Source organism: Epinephelus moara, chromosome 4 (genome assembly GCF_006386435.1).
Source record: "Epinephelus moara isolate mb chromosome 4, YSFRI_EMoa_1.0, whole genome shotgun sequence".
NCBI classification, from domain to species: domain Eukaryota; kingdom Metazoa; phylum Chordata; class Actinopteri; order Perciformes; family Serranidae; genus Epinephelus; species Epinephelus moara.
Window position 1 is genome coordinate 17,688,398 of NC_065509.1, and position 22,810 is coordinate 17,711,207.

A 22,810-nucleotide genomic window follows, 5' to 3' on the forward strand; every position below is an offset into this window, starting at 1 on the left:
GAGATAGTAGAAAATGACATATCTTGTAAAATCTGATGCAAAATATAATATGTATGTATGCACAAACTAGTAGCCTAGAGCACATATCCTCCAATAATTAAAGCAATAGTGTAACACATGACATTTAAATCATCCATTAAATTGAAAAGTACTGTCTTTCTCTTAAGATTGTGTACCCATTTGGTGGACCGTTATTCTCATAAACTAATTAGTACAATTTTATTTTAACCCTCCTATATATAAAAACTAAAAAACTGATTATAACACTGGTTGAAAGCACCTACTGAGGCATTTTTATGTATTTGTGACTAACATTATAATATAGTTCTAATCATATGAAATGTTATTTTTATTGCTTACATCTACACTATACTGTGTAGATGTTTATACTGTGTTTATATTATATATATTACCATAAAACTTCAAGTAATAGCCCAGGCTATTATTTGCCTAAATGACTGAAATCAACAAGCCTATATTTGGGACAGGCCTTTAATTCCTTTCACAAGACTTTTGCTCAGCGAAGATCGGGAAATATACAATCAAGTTGTTTATATAAACCAGCATGAATATTACTCGTATACAAATTAGGCTTCACATAATATATCAATTATGAATCATTCATTTGATCTAGCTCCGAGTTACGGCCCTCAAGGATTATGGCACCCGGCATACCGACACATCACCACTTTATCCTGTTATACTCACAACTTGGATTAATTTTTATGAAAAACCCTTACAGACTAAAGGAATACATATAATTTACCAGGTAATCAAGGAATGGACACATAATTTGAGGTAGCCACGAGCCCACTTTTATACATGTGAAGAACTGCCTGGTAACCAGACCGGGCCTCTAATTGAGACAGGCATTTATTTGTCAAAATGTGTTGCCACACTTGGCTAGTAAAAGAGACTGGACGTTTAATTGGGACTAGGCTTTTAATTGAAGTTTTGTGGTATTATATATATAATATTTTAATATTTGATATACTGTTTAAAGTGTCATCTACTGATCTGAAGTTTAAGTAACTGCAGTGTATTCTGGACCATTTCTAAGTTTGTGATGAGCCTGAATGAACAGATTAGTTACATTTGTGGAATAAGGACAAGGTAAATAGAAAATTACCTTAGTTAGGAGATAGTTTTAATGATTTCTTGGTATTATTATATACATATACACACACATACACACGTGTTGTTTTTAAGCAGCCCATATTTCAACCTTTAACCAGTATAGCTGCATGTTTATCTGGCAACTATGTGACCTCAGACAGCAGGCCATAAATTATGTTGCCTCTGTGAGAAAATTGCCTTAAAGACATTATTTTTAATTAAAATTCCAGTGGTGACGTCTGATGACCCTGTTTGCCCCAAACGCATCAACTACACTTTTTGGCTGACGTACAAAAAGTCTTACAAAAATACAGCCTGCAAATGATTCATCAACATAAATACTTGTTACGTACAAAAAGGAAAGCAGGGAAGAACTTGTAGTATTTTATGAACTCAACATTCAGAAATAAAAATACATTTTTCACATTGCAGTAATCCACTGTGATCACATGTATGAGACAGAAATGCTTATTTTGGGCTATATTACAGTAACAACACAGAAACAGAGAGCTATATGTCATGTCATCTGTGAAATAAGAAAATCCACAAAATCCACTGGTTATGGGTTTTCCCTTTTTTTTCATATATACATGAAATGAAATGCCTTCTGCTCAAATACCATGCTGTTACTGAGACACTAGAAGACGGGATAGGCCGTGTGTTTTCCCACTGATGGCTCAGCTATTGCCTATAGTGACGGTGACAGTAAACAGGCAGAGATGACAGCAAGTGACAACGAGGTTGGACCACAGGAAATGCCTCTCTGTCGTCCTCTGTTTCACTTCCCTTTCTGGATGAGAGCCACAGTTGGTTATGGGCCATAATTATGGGAATCCAAAACAGGGCAATAACTCAGGCTCTATTTTCAGACCTAAATTTAAATATTCTCTCAGAAACACATGTACAGGTTTGTATTTTTACTCTGGGAGGACATTTGCACTGATGAATGTGGTCGCTGAGAGAAGAGGAGTTTTTCTGTTGATGAAATGCAAGTTTTGGTTTCATGCTCAGCCTTTTTGCTGGATATTATCATCAAGCAACTAGAGAAAAATTATGACACATGTTTAACTTTTTGTAATATGGTTTTAGAACATTTTGGAAAACACCAACGTCACAGATAACACTGGTATGTGCTTGGAATAAATTAAAAAGATTAACTAAGGGAGGAAAACAAGTGAACATTGTCTACTTTGTGGAAATACACAGTTGCATCATCGAGCCCCCCGCTGTTGTCTTCATTCACCCCTTCATCATGTGTCTGGGGTCTTTCCTAATCCTCAGCACCGGAGCTCATCACTTCGTGACTGAGAGGAGGTTGCATTTGAGGACAAAATGTCTGAGAACAGACTGTTTTCAGAGCCCTGTTGGACCCTCCTCCCCTGTATAGTGTAACATTCCTGCTTTGTGGCATGTGCCTCACAGTTGACTCATCTCACAGGAGTGTGAGGTTAAACCGGCTGGAGAGTTTTTGCACTTTGTTGTGATTGGTTAAGTCTCTGTCCTTAAAGCTTCCCTCCCCTTCCCCCTCTTCCTTTCTCACATAACACATCTATTTACCCTTTGCTTGAGAGGCAAAACATCACGGATGCGGATTCACCTGGCTGAAGGTTACATCAAAGTGAGAATGATGTCATGACATATGACAGCCTGATCATTTCAAGCAATATACATAATTAAAAAATTAGCACATGCAGCATGAAATTGAGTTATAGCCTAGTACAAGCTTAATTACAATTAAATTAGATGTTTAGAGTAATGGGATATGGGCTGAAACTCATATAGGATTTTAAATGGTGTGTCGCAACACTACCTGTTTTCAAGTTTGCTTAGTAAACACTTGTTTCACAACAAAACAACCCCGGTGTGTCTCAGTTTCAACACACCCTCTTGTCAGTAGACGCCTATTGTCCACCAATAATGATCCTCCAGCTTCCTTATTATGAGACAGCAGTGTTGCCCACTCTGAGTCAGCAAACCACAGCAACAAATGGAAAGGGTTTCCCGTAGTGATTGTAATCATGTTTGCTTTTTAAAACACACTTTAATATTTGGTGGGGGTTGGGAACAAAAAACACCTCATCCATCTGTTTTAATTAGGTCACAAATGAAACAAAACTGACAGGTCAGGAGATCACCATCTGCTGTTGTCTTCCTGGTAGACCCATGTTGTTTTCTCAGCGTGTGGAAATTTACTGGACTTCAGATTTCTATACAGTGATTAACTTTTATGGTTGGCCTTTGCTCTCGGGGCATTGAACACTATGTACCTCTGACTAATAAAAACAAAGAATAAACCTTTATGGCCCCCCACACCAGATATTTACTTATTATCTTGTTATTTGTCAACTCTCAGGTGAAGAGGCAAAATAGAAATCTAATTAAACATCATGGAAAATTTGGCAAACTCCTAATTTGCTGACACACAATTTGAGCAAACAGTGATAATTTGGAAACATCAGCTTATTTATACAAGTGTCATAAAAGATGAAAACATGAGCAGGTCTCTCTCCCCCTCAGTGAAAACTTCCCTGACACTACGTGCCCGCGTACGTGCATCACGCATGTACAGAAATGTCCCTCATGTGCGCGAGCACTGTTCTGCCCTAGTGCACCCGCAGAGGGGGGAGGGGGGCAGCGGGCGATGACGTCCGCAGCGCTGGCAGGAAGCCAAGAGGGGCGGCCGCCTGACGTCAGTGGCCTCTCATTCACAAGCACGAGCCGTATATAAACGCTTTTCAAAGCGCCCACAGACAGAAGCAACTCACTGTAAAGTTGAATTTACGGAACTTTTTTTTTAAAAGAAGAACTTTAACTACCGGATACACTCGAGAAGAGGACCGGCTTTGACAGTCTTAAAACTTTTTTTTGACTTTTGTGTTTCTGTTTAAACGAACCGGAACAAAGGACTCGCCGCTTTAAAGATCACTTAACCGTCGTCTCAACGGCCTAAACTTCTGTTTTCCTGCCGTTCAAGCTTTATGTATTTGGATTTTAAATTTATATCCCGCTGTCCTACTATGGTCATAATGGAGGTCCCCACCATCGACTGCGCGTCCCTCCGTGGCTTGTTGGAGGGCGACGTCCCGGGCTGCCTGGTACTGGACTGCCGCTCTTTCCTCTCCTTCAACTCGTCCCACATATCGGGCTCCACCAACGTCCGCTTCAGCACCATAGTGCGCAGGAGAGCCAGGGGGGGTCTAGGACTTGAGCACATTGTCCCCAACGAGGACACCAGGACTCGGCTCCTGTCCGGGGAGTACCAGTCTGTGGTACTTCTCGACGACCGGAGCTTTGACTTGAGCCAGGCGAAGAAAGACGGGACGTTGATGCTTGCTGTTACGGCCCTGTGTCGCGACCCCTGTGGAGCCAGGGTTTTCATCCTGAAAGGTAAGAATAAAAAGTTATTTAACTGTTTAAAAAGAGCCTCACACAATTGTTTGACTGTATCCTAACAACGGGGCAACAAATGCGGATTACAGCTGTCACCACACCAGCTGGTGTTGGAGTAAACACTGTTCTAAAATAGCCCCAAGAGCAGTTGTTACCTTTTTTGAGACCCATATTGAAATGTGGATGTCTGTCAGCTGTTCTGTGATCTAACCTAGACATCTTTTTCTCCCCTTTTCAGGTGGTTTTGACACATTTACCACAGAGTATCCAGATATGTGTACCAAACCCTCCCCTCCACAAGGACTCAGTTTGCCCCTGAGCTCCAGCCAGAGTGCAGACCCAAGCTGTAGCCCATGCAACACTCCTTTATATGATCAGGTCAGTATTTTTGTTTATTAATATACAGATAATGAGTCTAAACACGCTCTTGTTGGTTTCTTACTTCCTGTTGTACTATTTTGGTGTTGACTGAATGTTTATTTTTCTGTGTAGGGTGGTCCCGTGGAGATCTTGCCTTTCCTGTACCTTGGCAGCGCTTACCACGCTTCAAGAAAAGACATGTTAGACATGCTGGGGATCACCGCTTTAATCAACGTCTCTGCCAACTGCCCCAACCACTTTGTTGACTCCTTCCAGTATAAAAGCATCCCGGTCGAGGACAACCACAAGGCTGATATCAGCTCCTGGTTTAACGAGGCAATCGAATTTATCGGTGAGTACATCCACCATGTTTATCCCCTTCACACCCCCTCAACTGCCAAATGTGAGGGCCTATCACAGCTGTTACCGCCTGAGCTCATTGGTGGCAGGCAAATACAAACACCCAACCCCCTTCTTCCTTCACAACACTCTTTGACTCCCGGATTTAAATTTTAAAAAGTTCCCTCCAAAACGGACCAGCTGGCTCGGCACAGGCTCCCCACTCCATCACAATGGCGGTTACATCATCGCCACATCTCAGGCGTAGAAAAAGGGATGCCCCCTTTTAATGAATTGTGAGGCAATGGCCCCAAACTAGTTGTGTGGAGGGTAGGCTGGCTGGGCTTGAATGGCTCCCTCCGTGCCACTCTTTGTTCTGGCTGAACAAAAGGCAATTTCTCCTCACTCACTGTCGGCCTTCCTCCCAGATCAATACCCCTAGCAGGGGTCTGTTCCCCTCTTTTGTCCATTCAGACTGCCTCCTTTGGGAATAACCCCCACAAGCTCACACCCTGCACCCCTATTAACTGTGTTCCTGTGTCTTAATGAGCGCTGTTGAATTTAAATAGCAACTCCAAGTGTTGGGAAGACTTTTGTGTTTTTGCCTTCCTGTGACAGAGAGTTTGAACCTCCTGTCTTTGCAAATGCATGTCATCACCTGATAGGTGTTTACCGTAAACTAATGTTGCTCTCTCCTCTCTCCTCCCCCACAGATTCGGTTAGGAATAAAGGAGGTCGTGTTTTTGTGCACTGTCAAGCAGGCATCTCCCGCTCCGCCACCATTTGCCTTGCCTACCTCATGCGGACCAACCGTGTGAAGCTGGACGAGGCCTTTGAGTTTGTCAAGCAGCGCCGCAGCATCATCTCCCCCAACTTCAGCTTCATGGGTCAGCTCCTTCAGTTTGAGTCCCAGGTCCTGGCATCGTCTACTTGCTCCTCAGAGGCGGGAAGTCCAGCCATCGGCAACAGCAGCACAGTCTTCAATTTCCCAGTCTCAATCCCTGTACACACATCGGCTGGTCAGCTGTCATTCCTCCACAGTCCCATCACCACCTCTCCCAGCTGCTGAGGAAGGTGTGGGGAGCACAGACTTTTCTTGGACTTGAACTCACAGGTGACTCTGCAAAGAGCACTGCACAAAAGTCACGTCTGGTTGTATCCCATTTGTGGTGATACTGGTATCACTGGACAGAATGGGAACTCTTGTTTGGGGTCAGTTTATTTTGACTAATCTGCTGGCCATATCTCCGATGGCCTGCTTATTTGAAAGGGAGATTAGATAACTACCAGTATTCATGTTGTACCTCCTAAATGTGAAAGTCATCCTAGATGACTTGGGAAATGGCTGAAAAGGTAGTTGAGATTATTCCTGTAGAGGAAGTATAGAAGTATCTGAATATTCTTTATTCAAAGGACTGATTTTTTTCCATGAAGGCAACTGCTTTTGATAATCGTAATCATTTTTAAGCAAACAAAATGGAGAGGGCTAACAGTTGTCTCAGGAATGTTGACTTATCCTCTCACGTGTTGCTTTCCGTACTTCTTAAGGAAAGCAACGTTAACACGTTGCCCGGCGTGGCAATGGAAGCTACTCCTTCATTTGACGAACAATGAATGTATCCCCCTCTTTGCAGTGTAGATGTGACAGAAAATCTTCATGTTCAGTTTGAGAGTTGAATGGGTTGCCAATCAAAATGCAAATACCTGCCTTTCAAGACATCATGAAACCTTGACGATCCTGACACATTTGGGGAAATGGACCATTAAATACCTCATGTTTGTGTACTGTGTACTGCAGCGCTGAGATGACAGAACCCCTACAACTACTAAAAATGGGGACACGTTGTCCTCAGTGGCTGCATTCTGACATATTTATTGAACTAAAGTAATATATTTCTTTATCATATCTATTTTTGCATATGTTTGTTTAAATGTTGTTTTTATACCGTTTAATAAATCTCATCTGACTTTTGTACTTGGTTGAACATTTTGTCCTTTTTTTTCCTCACTTTATGTCAGAAGACATTTATTTACTAGTGTCTAATAATGGACAATGACGTGCAAATAATTTAGGCAACACAGATTAATAATCTGGCAGAGTTGAAATTAAAGTGTGGATCTATTTCAGCATCTAGTTATCTGCCCATATGCCAAGTAACTTGAGGTTACTGATACACGGGACAGATTTATCTTCCCCTAGTGGCATTATCAGGTGATAAACATAAAAAAGTTGGTGCAAAACACAAACTAAATTCATAATCCAACCGTCTCCCAAAATTAAATAGAATTCTGTCTTCAGAAATAAAATGTTTGACATATGGCCAGTAGCACAAATTGTAGGGCTGCAACCAGCCATTATTTCATTATTGATTTATTTGTTGAATATTTTCCCTATAAATAGTTTGGTCACTAGGGTATCAGAAACTATAAAAACAAAGAAATTAATAAAAATTGTAATTTCCCAAAGTCAGAGCTGTCTGACCAACTGATCAAAACTGAAATATTTAATTTAATATTATAGACGACTAATAAAAACAGTAAATATTCACATTTTAATCGAAGGTGTTACTGAAATTCATCCATTGTAGAAATTTAGAATTTTTTTGTTGACTGAGTAATTCCTTTAGCAGAAACCGAAACAATTGATGAAGTTTTTTCAATTTTATTTTAATGCTTACAAAGATGAAAAGGAGCACCAGAAAAACAACAACAACAAAAAATGGCGCCGCACCTAAACAAAGCTTAGGCGAATCTGATCCTCTGGCATGTCAAAAATATCTTTGTGCACATCCTTCCCTGTTTTGTTCCATGCGATGGAATCCTATCATATATCTGCATAAGGACTCTGCCCACATAAGAAGCATGATGTCATGGCGTCGGCCATTGTTTGGGCCACACTCCCTCTGTATGAACCCATCTGAGAGCAGGGCAGCAGCAGGAGGCCTAGAGAATCAGCGAAGGAGCCCCCCCTCTGCGGCCACAATAGGAGCAGCTGCAAGGCGTTTGGGAAAAGTGTGACAACTAAAGAGCATTCAGGGCTCAGTCAAGCACTGGCCTTGTGTCCCCTGCCTCCCGCACCAATGGGGAGGTGGAGACGAAGATGGCCGTGAAAGGGAAAGGAATATGTTTGGGTTGCAAATTAGCCAAAACATTGGCTTTGACCCTTGATGGGGGTGTGAGAAAAAGGAGAGCAAACTTCCTCCAGAGGTGATGATGATGATACCCCAACACCTCCACTACAGAATAAGTTATGTGTTTATTAAAACTAAGGTTTAAGGAGAGAAAACTTTACATTTTGATAACCCTTTAATTTTACGCCAAGTCCAACAAATCCCAAAATGTATCCTCTAAACTGACATGCACTTCTTATCTGACAGCAACGCAAATGTTTGCCTCTGAGAGAAAACATCACCAGTGAGTGTCGCTGCCTCTGGGATGAAAGGCTCATTCATGACCTCACCAGCTCCCCAAGACAAGCTGTGGTTTTGGTGACATATGTGCGACACCCCTCCCCCAACCAGCCCACCCGCCTTTGTGTCCTTAGATTTCCTGTTGTCAGGAGGGACGTTGGCAGGAGTGTGTGTCTGTGTGTGTGTGTGTGTGTGTGTGTGTGTGTGTGTGTGTGTGTGTGAAAGTCGTTAGGAATCTTTTATGATCTGATGAGGGAGCTTAGGAGGGGAAAAAGCCCTTAGTCAATTGACAGGTCAGGGACATTAAAGCACTGGGATTTAAAGTGTGTGTGTGTGTGTGTGTGTGTGTGTGTGTGTGTGTGTGTGTGTGTGTGTGAGAGAGAGACAGAGTCTGAATGTGATGTGAGACAATGTCAAGGTGCTATCCTCAAAGTAATCCTGAGACAGCGACTTAATTTTAAGTTTGCCTCTGACATGCTGAGTCCTATATTCTTTTATCATATCCCCAAATCTTTATTTGGTATCAGTCAGACAGAACTGACCATAACGTCATTTGCCAGTTTCACCTTGTTGTCAATTGGCCATCCCATTTAGCAACTGAGCTCTGACTCAACTTCAAAGTCATTTTAATTAACACAATCCAGAGAAAACAATGGTTATATAATGTGTCAGACACCGCTGCCATGACAGGAAGGGACATAACCCCACCGCTCCCTTATTACATAATCCAGTTTGTATAAAATGTGTGGGAGGTGATCTAAGTTTCATGACTTTTTCCACATCAGATATGTCATACCTACACACGTCTTTAAAGGATGAGAACTGAATTCTGTCTCATAAGCCCAAAAAGTTCGATTCAAACTTGGACTGTAATGTGGAATCAAATGTCTCTGCCATTTGAGAGCCTTGCTACAAGCCTGCTCACAATGTCGCTATAAAAAAACACATGAGATCACCATTATATTAAAACAATATGACACCCTATCTCTAGTTCAGCTTTCAAGATTCAGCTCTGTCGCCCAGTTTGAGGTGATAAAATGATTACATCGTAAATGCCTATAAGATTTGATTTATATTAGATATAGTAGAATATTAGATGTTAACTGCATAGCAGTGTCACACACTTTATCATTGTCTTCATATGTACAGTATAATGTGCATTCATTTGCATAGAAATGATTTGTTATTGTGTCTTATTCAGTTTTTTTTTTAATAGAAACTGGGGTTAATTGTGGCCAGCAGGTTTACAGTTTGAACTACAGATGGCTGCACTTGAGCACAAAGCACACAGTTGTGTTGCATTACTGAAAACAATAGGCTTTTATTTTAACCCTGCTCCATGTTGCAGCATGTAATAATAAAAACACAGGATAACCACAGATCCTGTGGTTTGCATGTAGCCCAGTTATGAGGTGAATTCGTTCCAAAAATTAGGCCGTGATTATGCCATATTTTGAAGAGGGAGAGGGAACATTTTGGCTAATTCAGGTCTTTTTCGATGCATTTTTTCTTGAATTTGATTGTATTTAGTTTTTTAAAGGTGTGTACATGACATACATATATTATTCCTTCCAGGGTGTTGGAACATATGGTACATTTCTTATATTATGGAGACAGCCTCCGGTATTAAAACATCCAGTAAAAATAAATACATAATCGAACAAATGAATAAGTCCAGAAGGAAATGAAAAAATAAAACAACAACAAAGGAAAATGATGTCGTACACATATCTCATGGGCCACTACAGGATCACATAATCACAGGGGACACTTAAATCTACTGAGACCTGTCTTCCATTTTAATGTGAGCCCAGAACAGGTCCCAGGGTGACACCCGTTCCTCCTGATCGCCACTAATTCTACTAACCATACATTTGTAAGATGCTGTTTCCACCACTGACTGCACTAACCCATTCAAGTGTCTTTCAATAACCGAACAGACTGTAACTATTCACACAATAATAACAGTAAATACACACTTAAATATGTTTGGTATTTGAGACCGGTCCCCAACATAACTTTGAGCCAAATGAACTTCTTAAAAAGTGCTAATACCTGGATCCAAAGTGGTCTAATCAAACTGCATAAAGAGGCAAAGTCTCTCTGCTTCCAGTGGAATACCATGTTGTTACTATGTTGGAAAAACATGTATGTTAGTCACTTGGGTGGAACAATTTTTTTCATTCCAATTGAATTATATCATGAATTACACGTGTGATGTTTGTCAATTTGGAACATCATTTTGCATGTCAAGACAGTCACCGTTTGTTATAAAACTGCTGAAGCACAGAACTGTGAAAGTACCTGATTTAACAGACTACACCAGTAGCGTAGGTGATGTCATAGGTTTCTCTCTCGCTGAGGCTATGACGCGTGTGGTGTGTTTTGTAACATACTCACCCGAGCAACGGGGTCATGCTTTTACTTTCGCTTTATAGCTGATAGTGAGATCAGGAGTCACTGGGTAAAACACACTGGGTGAGGAGACGCACCACTGAACCACGTCTCTAAGATGAGACACATGGTTCACTGAGTGGTTTCACACAAAACTAAAAAGTTCTATGACAAACCAATGACAAACTGAGACTCTTTAGACTTGAGAAATGATCTGAAAAACTGACAAACATGATACGTGTAAATCATGGCACAATTCAAACAGGATAATAAAATGATCTTCCCCTCGCTGTTGACCACCGTACTTATTTTTTTATCAAGACAAGAGGAGCTTCTCAAAGTCAAGGAATGATCCTTTAATGGCTGAATTTCAAGGAGGCTACATCATCAAATCCGGCCTAAGGACTGCTCCAGTGTCACGGATCCTTGAAATTCTTCCGAGGACAGAGTCCTTCCTTCACAGACTCTTCAAGGATGCGTGTGTGTATCCTCAGTTGGTTTAAAATACCCATTAGTCTTTGCACACGATTTGCTGGAATTAATTTACCTTCATTTCAAGTATAATCCAAAGATAAGTTTTCCCTTAAAGTCACGTGACTCTGAAAATACTGCTTTTGTTCAAATTGTACAACATTAGAGAATGCCAAAATTATCACAGTAATCTGAAAACCCCTCAGTCTGCTAAGAGTTAATGACGTACACCTGGGGGCACTAGCTAGCCTGTTCCAATGTGTGCTCACCGAATGCTAGGAAGGACTCTTGCCTAGTCTCTGTTGGATCCTTCCTTGGAAAGATCAGTCCTACCAAGGAAGGATCCTTGAGTTTGAGAGACACCAAAGGTCCCTTTGGGGACACCGGAAGGGGATGGACTTTGCCTCTCTATTCCCAGATACAGTGCAGGACAGTTCCTATTCACAGAATCCAATGTTGCAGTACATCAAGACTCATTGCAGTGAGTTTTTATGGAGTCTACTGTCTGTCCTGTAGAGAGCTTCTGCATTTAACTCGCAATGAAAATGTCTCAGATGTCTGAATAGGGGATTTTTTTCTCCAATCGATTACATAGTTCAGGAAGGCAACGCAGCAGCTGTCGTTTCAACTCACTTTCAGCTGCGTTACCACATAAAGATAAAGCAGCTTTATCATTTTTATGGTCTCGGCTGAAATATTCACACACATACAGTATACAAGACTAAATAACAAAGACAACAACCTTACGCCCTAAATCTTACCCGACTTCCTGTGTGAGATGGCCTTAAGTGTGAATGTGATTGCCAGCATGCTTACTGGAGGATCCTGGGTAATTACACCTCTCGCAATTCATCATACCTTGAAACTGGATTAAGTCTCTCACACTCACACGTGCACTCTCACAGACACACACAGCACACTGAGTGAGAAGATTTAGTCCACACACTGATGTCATGGCAGAATACTCACCTGGAGTAAATCTGTAAGAGGATTAAGATTGGGATGGGGAGGCCTCTGTGACGTCCTGTGGCTGTACTATTGTGCTGGCTTGTTCCAACCTTTACTCCAACACAGAGGGAAGGCACGTCCTGCCAGATCTCAAATCTCGTGGCATTGTCGTAAACAGAGTCAGCATGACAGTTTCCTCTAAAGGAGGTCAATGTGTCAAAACCACAGACTGTACAAAAGAAGTGGAGGTGTATAGCCACTGTGACGTAACCCATTGGTTTGTCGACCTACAGTTTATGGTCCTTGCCATCTTGGTTTTTGGAGCAAAAAGCGACCATAGTTGGACGAGAAGGGGGAGCTGGGGAGGATATGTATTTCTACAACTATCTTGATAGACCAGTTGCTGTGGTAGCAACACGTCAATCACAAGGAAGTCACACCCTAGAGCAGGGGCGGACTGGCAACAAAAAGCAGCTCTTGAATTTGCTGTCAAGCAAGAATGATTTGTTACACCAAATTAGAACAACAGTTCCGAAAAAGTTTGGACATTGTGTTAAATGAAAACAGAAACAGAATGCAATGAACTGCAAATCCTTCTAACCTATATTTAACTGAATACAGTAAAAAGACAAGATATTTATTGTTCAAACTGAGTTTGTTCTTATTTAAAGTAAATGTAAATGTAAACAATTTACTGGCTGCAACACATTTCAAAAAAGTTGGGGCAGAGGCCACAAAAGACCAGGAAATGTGTGGAATGCTTAAAAAACATCTGTTGGAAACATTCAGCTTCTGCGTCCAGCCCCGACAAAATGTAGCAAAAAGTTTATTTAAACAAAAACGGTGGTGCATCGAACACAATTATGTTACGTAGGGGTACAACATTTTAATAAGGAAGGGTTTAATTCCATTCAATTCAGTTTAAAGGGGCTTTATTGGCATGGTAAACATACGCTTACATTGCCTAATCAAGTGTGACATGACTGGGCATTAAAGGGGCATCCACATGAGGCTAAGCTGTTCACAAGCGGACAGTGCAATGTTCACCACTAAGTAGGGTAGTCCAAGAACATTTCTCAACGCTCAACTGCAATAATGTAATCCATCTATAATCCATCATACCATCAAAACATTCAGAGAATCCAAAGAATCTCTGTATGTAAGGGGCAAAGCTAAAAACCAACATTGACTGCCCCCTGACCTCCGACCCCTTAGATGGTGCTGCATTAAAAACCAACAATGATTATAAAAAGGATATTACTGCATGGACTCAGGAACACTTTGGAAAACCAATGTTGTTATACACAGTTCATCGCTGCATCTTCAAACACAAGTAAGACTCTACCATGCAAAGCTTAAGGCACAACATGGATCAACAAGAACATCCATATGCTGCCATCCATCCTTTTCAGGTATGTCTCTGCTTATTCCTTATAAGCACCTAATTAAATTTAGCTTAATTTAGCTTAATAGCCAGATTTAAAGAATGATTTAAAAATTACGACGCAGTCAACAGTGCTGAAAACACAAAAACTTGATTAGCACGACCAGACTCTATCTAAAGGTGCACGCTATATTCACAATACATATTTAGTTGAAGTACACTAGATTAACACTGAGTTAATATATGTATTTAACAAATGATTTTTATTGCTGAGCTGGCTAACTTGATCAAATATTATATGCCTATGCCTTATCAAGGGTACCCAACACAGTGGCTGCAAGTGCTTGGTCACCTGCAGGGAGCCAATGAGTCGCCTGCAGGGCACGTTCTAAAAATAACTGGGGTCAAGCCAACCGTCACTCGCATCTCTGTGGTCAAATCGGCCAACGCTAACTGTAGTGCACCCATATGCATTTTGACAGCCCAGATCGAGCTGAAGAGAAGAGCTGGCGACAGATTTGGCAAAGTTAGCAGCAAGGTAAGTATGTGGCTATGTCCTGTTTCTAAAATAAGGGTGTTAACAAACGGTAGGTTCGAGAAAAAAGGCTAGCCATCACAAGACTAGCCCAAAGGGAAAATTCTCGACCTTTCTGATGGCCAGTCAGCCTGACCTAAAGCATACATTTCTTTATTGTCTATTTTACTCTAAATGGGACCATACTTTACCAAATGAGCATCATGCTGTATTAAAGAAAGCTTAGTGAGATTACTAAAATGTTTACTGAGGTTTTGCAACCAGTGGAGTCGCCCCCTGCCGACCTTTAGGAAAAATGCAGGTTATACATTTTGGTGAAAACCAAAACCTGATTCAGACACTTTTAATGGATAAATTAAACCAGCAATGTAGCAGGTAAAATATATAAAAGGCAATAAAGAGACAGAGAGAGAAATGTGTTTCACATTTCAACCCTTTTCCATTACTGCTGATAAAAACCCCCACTTCTATCAAACCTTCTGTATTCATGACATTCCAGAGCAAAGCTCCACCAGAATCCCTGCAAAAGAAGCCAGACACACTGCTGTTGCGTGACAGGAGCCCAGATAAGGCCAGATCTGTGACATGATAACCAAAGACTTGCATAGCTCAGGGATTGTCAGGACATTACGTATGGCTGCAGTGAAGTGGCCTTTCCTTGCCAGCAGGGCTCCCCTTCCTTTGACAATCCTATCTGGAATGTCAGACGACGGTGGAAGAGGAACTATGTCGGGCCTAAAGGTGTGCTCTGGTTTATCATTCAGGGCATCTCTACAGAAGCTGAACAATATTAATCTTCCATTGTGTTTGTGGTTGTTCCACCTGTTCAGATAAGAGTTCTGTTACGTCCTGGCAGAAAGGGCAGCATTAATTCTCTAACTATAAAACAAAGTAAAGTTAAAAAAAATCAAGCTGACATGCAGATATAACAGCTTTAACTTGCTCATAATCGAGATATTTGAATTATAGCCAGAAGTAAGACACCCTTCAATCCCTGCAGAGCCTCATTCACCACGCCGAGTCTGAGGAGAGCCTGTACTTTTCCACTCACTGGAGGTACGGGGTTGTGTTCACAAGCAGCAGTGAGATCCTGTGTGGAGTATTCAAGGAATGTCTGGCATCCTGTCTTCTACACTGACTGCACTCTGGGTAGATGATGTCACAGCCAAAGAACATACAGATGAACAGACATAAATCCCATTAGGGCGCCACAGCTGTGCTCTGCAGCTAAATCCATTAATATTTATTAGAATATTTTTGGTTAATTAAAGAAAAAGGGTTCAAATGGCCAAATAGTTTGGTTGTGATCACAGTTATGACGTCTTTCCCGATCCATATAATGCACCGCCATTATATGTCTGGCTTTTATCAGAGGACTGATACGCATCATCAACTGCTCTCACAAAATACCACAGTAGTCAAAGCTAACGTGGAAACAAGTTGAGTCCAGGATCAGTAATCTTGTCCTCTTCAGTGCTTAAGTAATGCAGTAATACTAGAAACAAAAACCCTGCATCACAGATTCGAGGCCCCGGGAAAAAACAAGCATGGGACACCCTAACTGCAAATCCTGACCCTTTTCCAGTCCACATGGATACAAAGACTTACTTATAAGCCGCAGCAGATCCCACATGACTGAGACATGATCAGCACTCATATGGTCTTACTAGAGGAACATTGTGTTTTCCTCAGACGAGAGAAGCTGCCAAAAGCTTATCATAGATTAGATATATTTTAATTTTCATAGGAGTATTTGTAGGTCAATTTTGACTGACGGGAGCTTATATGATTGATTAAGTAAGAGGAAGGATGTTTGCTGATAAGCTGTCCAGTAAACTGTCCATCTTGGCCATAGAAGATGATCTTTCTCTTATTGCAGTGATGATCAAACTTTAACAGAAAACATGTGGGTATTATTAGTTCTGCATATTTCCTGTACATTTACACATCTATATATATTTCACACGTTCTTGCACATTGATGGCTTGCATTTATGTTTACAGGGTTTTAAATCATACCTGTAAGTTGTGTTTTGTGACTTCATCTTGTACTTGTAAAATGTAGAAGATTAATTTTACTGTTGATGTTCAATTTTTTAACCTTTGTATGCTATTACAGTGAAATGTACCAATCTTCACCACAGAGCGATTAAAGAGATATTTTTGGGGGGCTTTTTATGCCTTTATTGGACAGGACAGCATGAAATGGGGAGGGAGAGAGAGAGAGAGGGGATGACACACAGCAAAGAACCGAAACCCACGGCCACAGCAGCAACGTCGAAGCCTTTGTACATGGGGCATCTAGAGTCTGTACTATTAAAGTTTGTATTCATCCAGTTAAAGTCAACATGATGTCACGAGATTGCCACCATCTTTGTTTGGGGTAAAGGGGTGTGTATGCTCATTTTGTACATTGTAAAATCTTGAATAAGCTTTCGTTTTTCATTCCTTCTGGTTAATTTCGCAGTCCTGAGTTACATTTTGATTGAAGAATATTGACGCCAACATGTCATTCAGCTATTTTGAAACAATTTCTGGTGATTCCAAGGCAAGATATGAGAGAAAACTTGCTTTGATTGGCCTTGAATCATGCCCAGACAAGACACCTGCAGACGTGGCACTTGTTCTCTTGCTTTACATAATACCATAGGCATAGATTACGGGGGATTCTATGTTTAATATTTAAAGTATGTGCATTTTTGCATTTGTTGGACTTTTACTGTGACAAAATTAGGAAATTGAGGGTTTGATGCTCAAAATTTTCTAGTGGAAGACTCCCCCAAACACCCTGTTTCATATGTGTGTCTCCCAACGTTGAAGCAAAACCTATGCCCTTGCAGTACCACTACCTTGGTGCTTAAGTAATTATTAAAATACTTTAAACTCGCCTTGCCTGGGCTGATCAAACACATGGGCTGGGAGCATCACTATTATAACATTGTTTTTTGACACATTAGTATGAGATTTGTTTGTTATTCTCAACTGTTATGACATAGGTAGAGCCAGGCCTGCAGTCTGTAGGGGTCAAATGGTACAAATGACTCCGGCCTGAGGCCTGGGTGGGGAGGAGATGCATGCATAGATCTATCTTAATTTTCTTTTCCTCCGTTCATTGTTCCTAATGGCTGACCTGGGTAAATCAGACATAAGTGAGATGTGACTCAGGGGACCAGGGTGTGCTTTGGTTGACACTCTTGGTCTGTGTTTACTTGAGCCCTCTTGAAGGCTGCCAGACACTTTTGTATATGTGATTCCTTAACTGGTATGATGTAAAACTGGAGACTTGGATTTTTGGTTAGTCGTACAACCAGTCACACATCAGCTCTGAAGTCTGAAGTCTCTGGACTGCTACAAACTGTTCCACAAGTGATCTTTTCTCCACACAATAGTTGACAACAGACTCTGAGAAATAAACTAAATCATTCACTAACCTGTTTGTCTTAGATGATTTTAAATAACTTGTTAATTGCTGTAGTGGCGTGTGCAAAAAACACAAAAAATAAGTATGTATTTTTGAATGAAATGTAATTCTGTGTTGTTTTATGCACTGAGCTGATTCTGGAATTTCGTAGTGGTGTTCAGGGAGGCTGCTACAGTTGTGACATCACTCTCAGATGAATGGATCAAATGTGTGTGGAACACATTCAATAGAGCATTGTACATATGGATGCATCACCAGAGAGCTGAGCAATGTGTTCTTCAATGACCATTGAGTGTGAGCGCCATCTTATGGAAGATAATGTGTGCTACAAATAAAGAAATAGAATCTGTAATGTTAATGAACAGACTGCAGAGCCTGTAGACAAAACAAATATATTTGTAGCATTCAGGCTGTTTCACAAGGTAATGCAGCTTGATTACCCAATCAGTTTTTCAAATTGACTTCATCGCCCCATGTGATCAGAGAGCTGAGGTAGTCAAATTTTCAAAGTCTCTGCTGACAGTAAGGAGGTTGTGAAACGATCAGTGTGGGTGTAGGAAAATCAACAGCCTGCAGACAAACGCAGACAAGCAAGTTTTCATGAGCAGGACCGGAGGATGTTAGATTAACCTGACCTTGTGCTCCCTCTGCGAATAGTGTGTTTTCACATCAGCTATTCAAATTTAAACTAAAGTCCAACAAATACCCAGAATCCAATAGTTGAAAACTGCTGAGCTGAGCGGGATAAGCACACAGACAGGCTGCACTGCTATTGGTCACATTTGAGTGATTCTGATTCAAACTGTTGACTTTTAACCAGTGTTGTTAATCAGTAACACTGCTGCCATCGGGACCATTTGAAGAAATGTCACTACATGAGTAATCTTTACTGATCATTAACTGCATTTTAACTGCAACACTGATGTATTAAGTTTGAAATAAGAGATAATAGGTTGAAAATAATTCAGCTTCAAATGCTGATAATGACGGTGTAAGGAAGTTATGGGGCCATTTTTACCGAGGACATGTTGACATGTTAGAGCAGACAAGCAGGTGTGATTAAAAACATTGGCTGTAGTCCATGTGGGAATATCCGTTCACACTCATACTCACACTCTGCCTATATAAAGGGAAAGTACATGAGGCTTAAGTGGTAAAGAATTATTTAAAAAGAAACATTGTTATTTTGAATCCAACAAAAATCAGCAATAGGCTTTTTTACAGCAGATGTTTGACTTGACTTAGTGACAGTGTGACAGTGAGTCAGCACGCACAACATTGGGGGGAATGTAACTAAGTATATTTGCTCAAGTATCATGCTTTACTTTCAGATGAGCATCTCTATTTTAGGGGGAAAGGTGTTCTGTATCTAACAGAGAGCTATAGAGGGAGGGAGGCTTAGCCATGACTATGTGACCCCCAGATATGTATACGTGTACCGTGCTGTGTTTTGTATGTCATTTGTCTCAATAAAAAAAGAAAGAAAAAGAAAATGTTGGTGACTATCTACATGTAACAGAGTTACATCACTATTGAGAACAGTTACTGAGAAAAAAATGTGATTAAATTGCAGTTACTTAACAAATTGTTAGTGATTACAAAGGGGTTACATCCAAATAATTGTTCAGTACAAACCTTATATGTAGATTATACTATTCTTGCTGTTGCTCTGCATATTTTCATCATGCAGGAAGACGTCTTTTGGCATATTTCCGGACAGCACGCATCAGCAAAGCCATTGGGACAAATTTGAGTGCTATATTTAAGCACTTATGTTCCTCTGGGACTTTTCAGCTGTGTTGCCCAGTGTGAAACATCTGTTAGAAAAGTACTTTATAAAAGTCATTAAATGTAATAAGTTACATTACTTTAATGAAGTAATTAAAATAGTTATGTTACTTATTACAATTTTAACAACATAACTCGTAATCTCTAACCTTCCCAACACTGTTTATATATATTAGTGTATTTATAATCATTTAAAAATATCTCTGTTTGTAAAGAAGTATTCAAATTTCAAAGAGTCATTCTACAAAATATATTAAACAAAAATGGGAGAAATAATCAGACATACCAATAACAGAGGAGGACTGGACAGAGATATGTGAGACACAGGCAACTCTTGCAAACTCAAGGTCCCTGAGGGAGTTTTGAGATTCTTTGTCACCCCTACAGGTGACTAACAGCACTGCAATCAGGCCTACAGAGCCAGGGCTTTTGTTGGAGACAATGCAGAACCTCACTGGCCAATTATTATCATGTTTTCTGGGCATGCCCAAAAATACAACCATATTGGCAACAGATTGCAGCTGAGATTCATAAGATAATTGGAGTGGATTTAGTCATCTCATTTGCTACACGATACCCAGGTAAAATACCTGAAACTGTCCCACACAAACATAAATATCCCACTGAGACCCTGTATCTTCATATGACGATATCATATTTTGGGTTTACTGGACCTTGTACTTCTTTCTACTTAACTTAAACCTGTTGTCCTTGTTCGTGGACACTTCCTTGTGCCATCTAGTGGTAGTAAAAGCACAATACACTAATAAATGTAAAAACAACATGGCAGCCATCTCTGCCAAGTCAGTCTGCAGCTGTTCCCAACGCAAAAGTGGACAAGGTCCAAAACCTGATCACATTTAATGGCTGAAATTGTGATTAATAACATATGTAGTTTGATGTGCCCTACAAACTTTACCAATTTTAGCGACTGTAACAAGCTAAGACGCTGTTAAATAGAAAGTACTAGTTTGAAGACATTGGGAATTTATTATGAGCTCGTTGAAGGACTTCATTGTCGTCTTGTTTAGGGACATTGGGACTTTATTATTGTTGGCAGTGTTTAGTTTTTTATACCTATCAGGTCCTACTGATCCCCAAAAGCTAAAAAAAAAATGCATATCAAACAAAAGTTCAGGTCTCATGAGGATATTAAGACACTTCTGGCAAGTAGCAGTAAAGCCATAACTTGCGAATGGTTGCAAGTCAGTCCTCCAACACTGGCCCAGTGGCTGGGAATTATGAATGAAATATACTGTATGGTAAGACCTACTTTTATTCTAAGGCTTGAGCCAGAAAAAATTATAAAAATGTGACACTGTATGCCAGGATGTAAGTGAAAAAATGTACTGTGATTTACCTTTGTAACACCCATGACCACATGTTCTTTGTTTCTTAAATACAAAAGAGTTACAAAAAATATCTCTGTTGTTTAGTACCAGAATGCATGTTAGTAATACATAATAATCCCAACACTGTTGTGACCTGTCTTCATAATGACTACTTTTACTTGTAACACTCTAAGCAAACCTACATTTTGCTGACTGTGACATGTCAAAATATTGTCTGTTAATTACAGTGTGTGGTTGTTAGTCGACAAAAGAGACAAAATAGGGTACCAGTGCGCTTGAGCTTGTCAACAAAAAGAATTTTAATTTTTGAATTTTATTAGCACACAAGATGTGATTAAACACAAGTATATAAAAATAAACATGGCAGGGATTGTGCAGCAGGAGAAGTAAGATGGTGAAAACCTCCCCTCTTGAATTTCAAATCTATTCTATTACAAATAATATCTCATAAACATGAGAATATAACAGACAAAACAATAGAATATAATGATGATAAATGAAACAGACACATAAACATGACACATAAACATATTAGTAAGTAAATTTTGGACATTTCTATTTTAGTCTCAGTCAGAGCTGAATGCGTTACAGGAGCATATAACAGAACCCAAACATCAGTGCTCCCGCTTGGCACGCTGACCCCTCTCAAGGACAGGAATGTTAACATGCACACCCACACTAGACACTGCGGTGTGGGCTGTAACAAAAGTCACCAGTCTACCCTGCTCATGTCAGGTGTATATCTAACGGTCGGCGGTGTAGATTAACCACACACACACACACACACACACACACACACACACACACACACACATTTCCTCACGTGCCAATGTCCTTCCCTCTCGGGTTGGATTTTATTGGACAGAATAAAGAGATAACAAAAGCCACGTGCTCTTGTTTACATATCTTCAAATTTCAGGCGGGCTGTGGTCTCGTTAGGAATATAACTGTTCCCTGACTCACTGCAGAGAGACCACCAACAAGAAGAGACCAGATGGCCAGACCTTAACCTTACTTTAGTGAACTTCATTTACTTATTCTTGAAATAGAGAAGTTATTGAATGGGAAACAAGATGGGAAACAACCAGTCGTCAAACAACTGCATTCCCTTTGGTGTGTGCAGTTTGCCTCTTTCCAACAGAGAAAAGAAACTTCACCACAGCACAGAGGGTAAGCAAGACTCTTTACTGACTTCACACCTTTTGTTTTCTGTCTGACTTGACTGTCTAATGTTTAACTTGAGTCTGTTAGATATTATCTAAAAATAACAGAGACATTTCTGGGCTAATCCAAATGTGCATTTAGTGGTTTTTGTAACCTTAAACAAGCTATCAGAGGGATACTGAATCATTTATTGCATCATACATACTCTAACCTATTGTATACTCTATAATACAATGAATGACATTATTATAATAATTTCCAGAACTTTTACTAAGTGTAGGCTTTATTTAAATACTTTCTGTTTGTAAAAAAAAAGGCAAGACTGATTTTTTTAATCTGTAATATGTCACACACTGCTGCTACTATCACATTATACCATTAGTGCAGCTGTTGCCAAAATTTATTGCTCAAATATCTGATCCTGAGCCAGCGCGTGAGCTGTTTTTACCACATCTCTCATTAATTAAACTTTATTTGTTGTTTTAGACAGACAGGAAATGCCTGTCGCTCAGTCATCGCTGTACTGAGCCCTGAGAGGCTGAGAGAAGTTCACAGGGGCCTCAGCTCGGCTGATGTCATTGCTTTCCCATACCCCTGCTGGGTGTTGGGAAAAAAAAGACAAAATGATTGTGAGAATAGAAAAGTAAGTCACTGGAGAAGAACCAATGTGATCCAGAGGAAAGGAAAACAAACAGTTTCAGTACCTTTTCAAACCTTTGGATGGCCCCTTACTATCTGT

At 40.3% G+C, this 22,810-nt stretch overlaps 2 protein-coding genes across 2 annotated transcripts in view; both read left to right on the plus strand.

Annotated features, from left to right (window-relative positions):
* The first annotated feature begins 3,855 nt into the window (after positions 1-3,855).
* Positions 3,856-7,180, plus strand: dusp1 (dual specificity phosphatase 1). The gene is made up of 4 exons (XM_050042041.1): positions 3,856-4,503; positions 4,745-4,884; positions 4,999-5,218; positions 5,919-7,180. Exons 1-4 carry the CDS (start codon positions 4,095-4,097, stop codon positions 6,272-6,274), a joined length of 1,125 nt encoding a protein of 374 aa, XP_049897998.1. The 5' UTR covers positions 3,856-4,094; the 3' UTR covers positions 6,275-7,180.
* Positions 7,181-21,721: 14,541 nt separating this feature from the next.
* The window catches only part of neurl1b (neuralized E3 ubiquitin protein ligase 1B), a 36,356-nt gene continuing 35,267 nt past the window's right edge, over positions 21,722-22,810 (plus strand). The window contains exon 1 of the mRNA XM_050042091.1: positions 21,722-22,077. Coding sequence (XP_049898048.1) covers positions 21,969-22,077 — 109 coding nt within the window. The 5' untranslated portion in view covers positions 21,722-21,968. The remainder of the gene's footprint in view (positions 22,078-22,810) is intronic.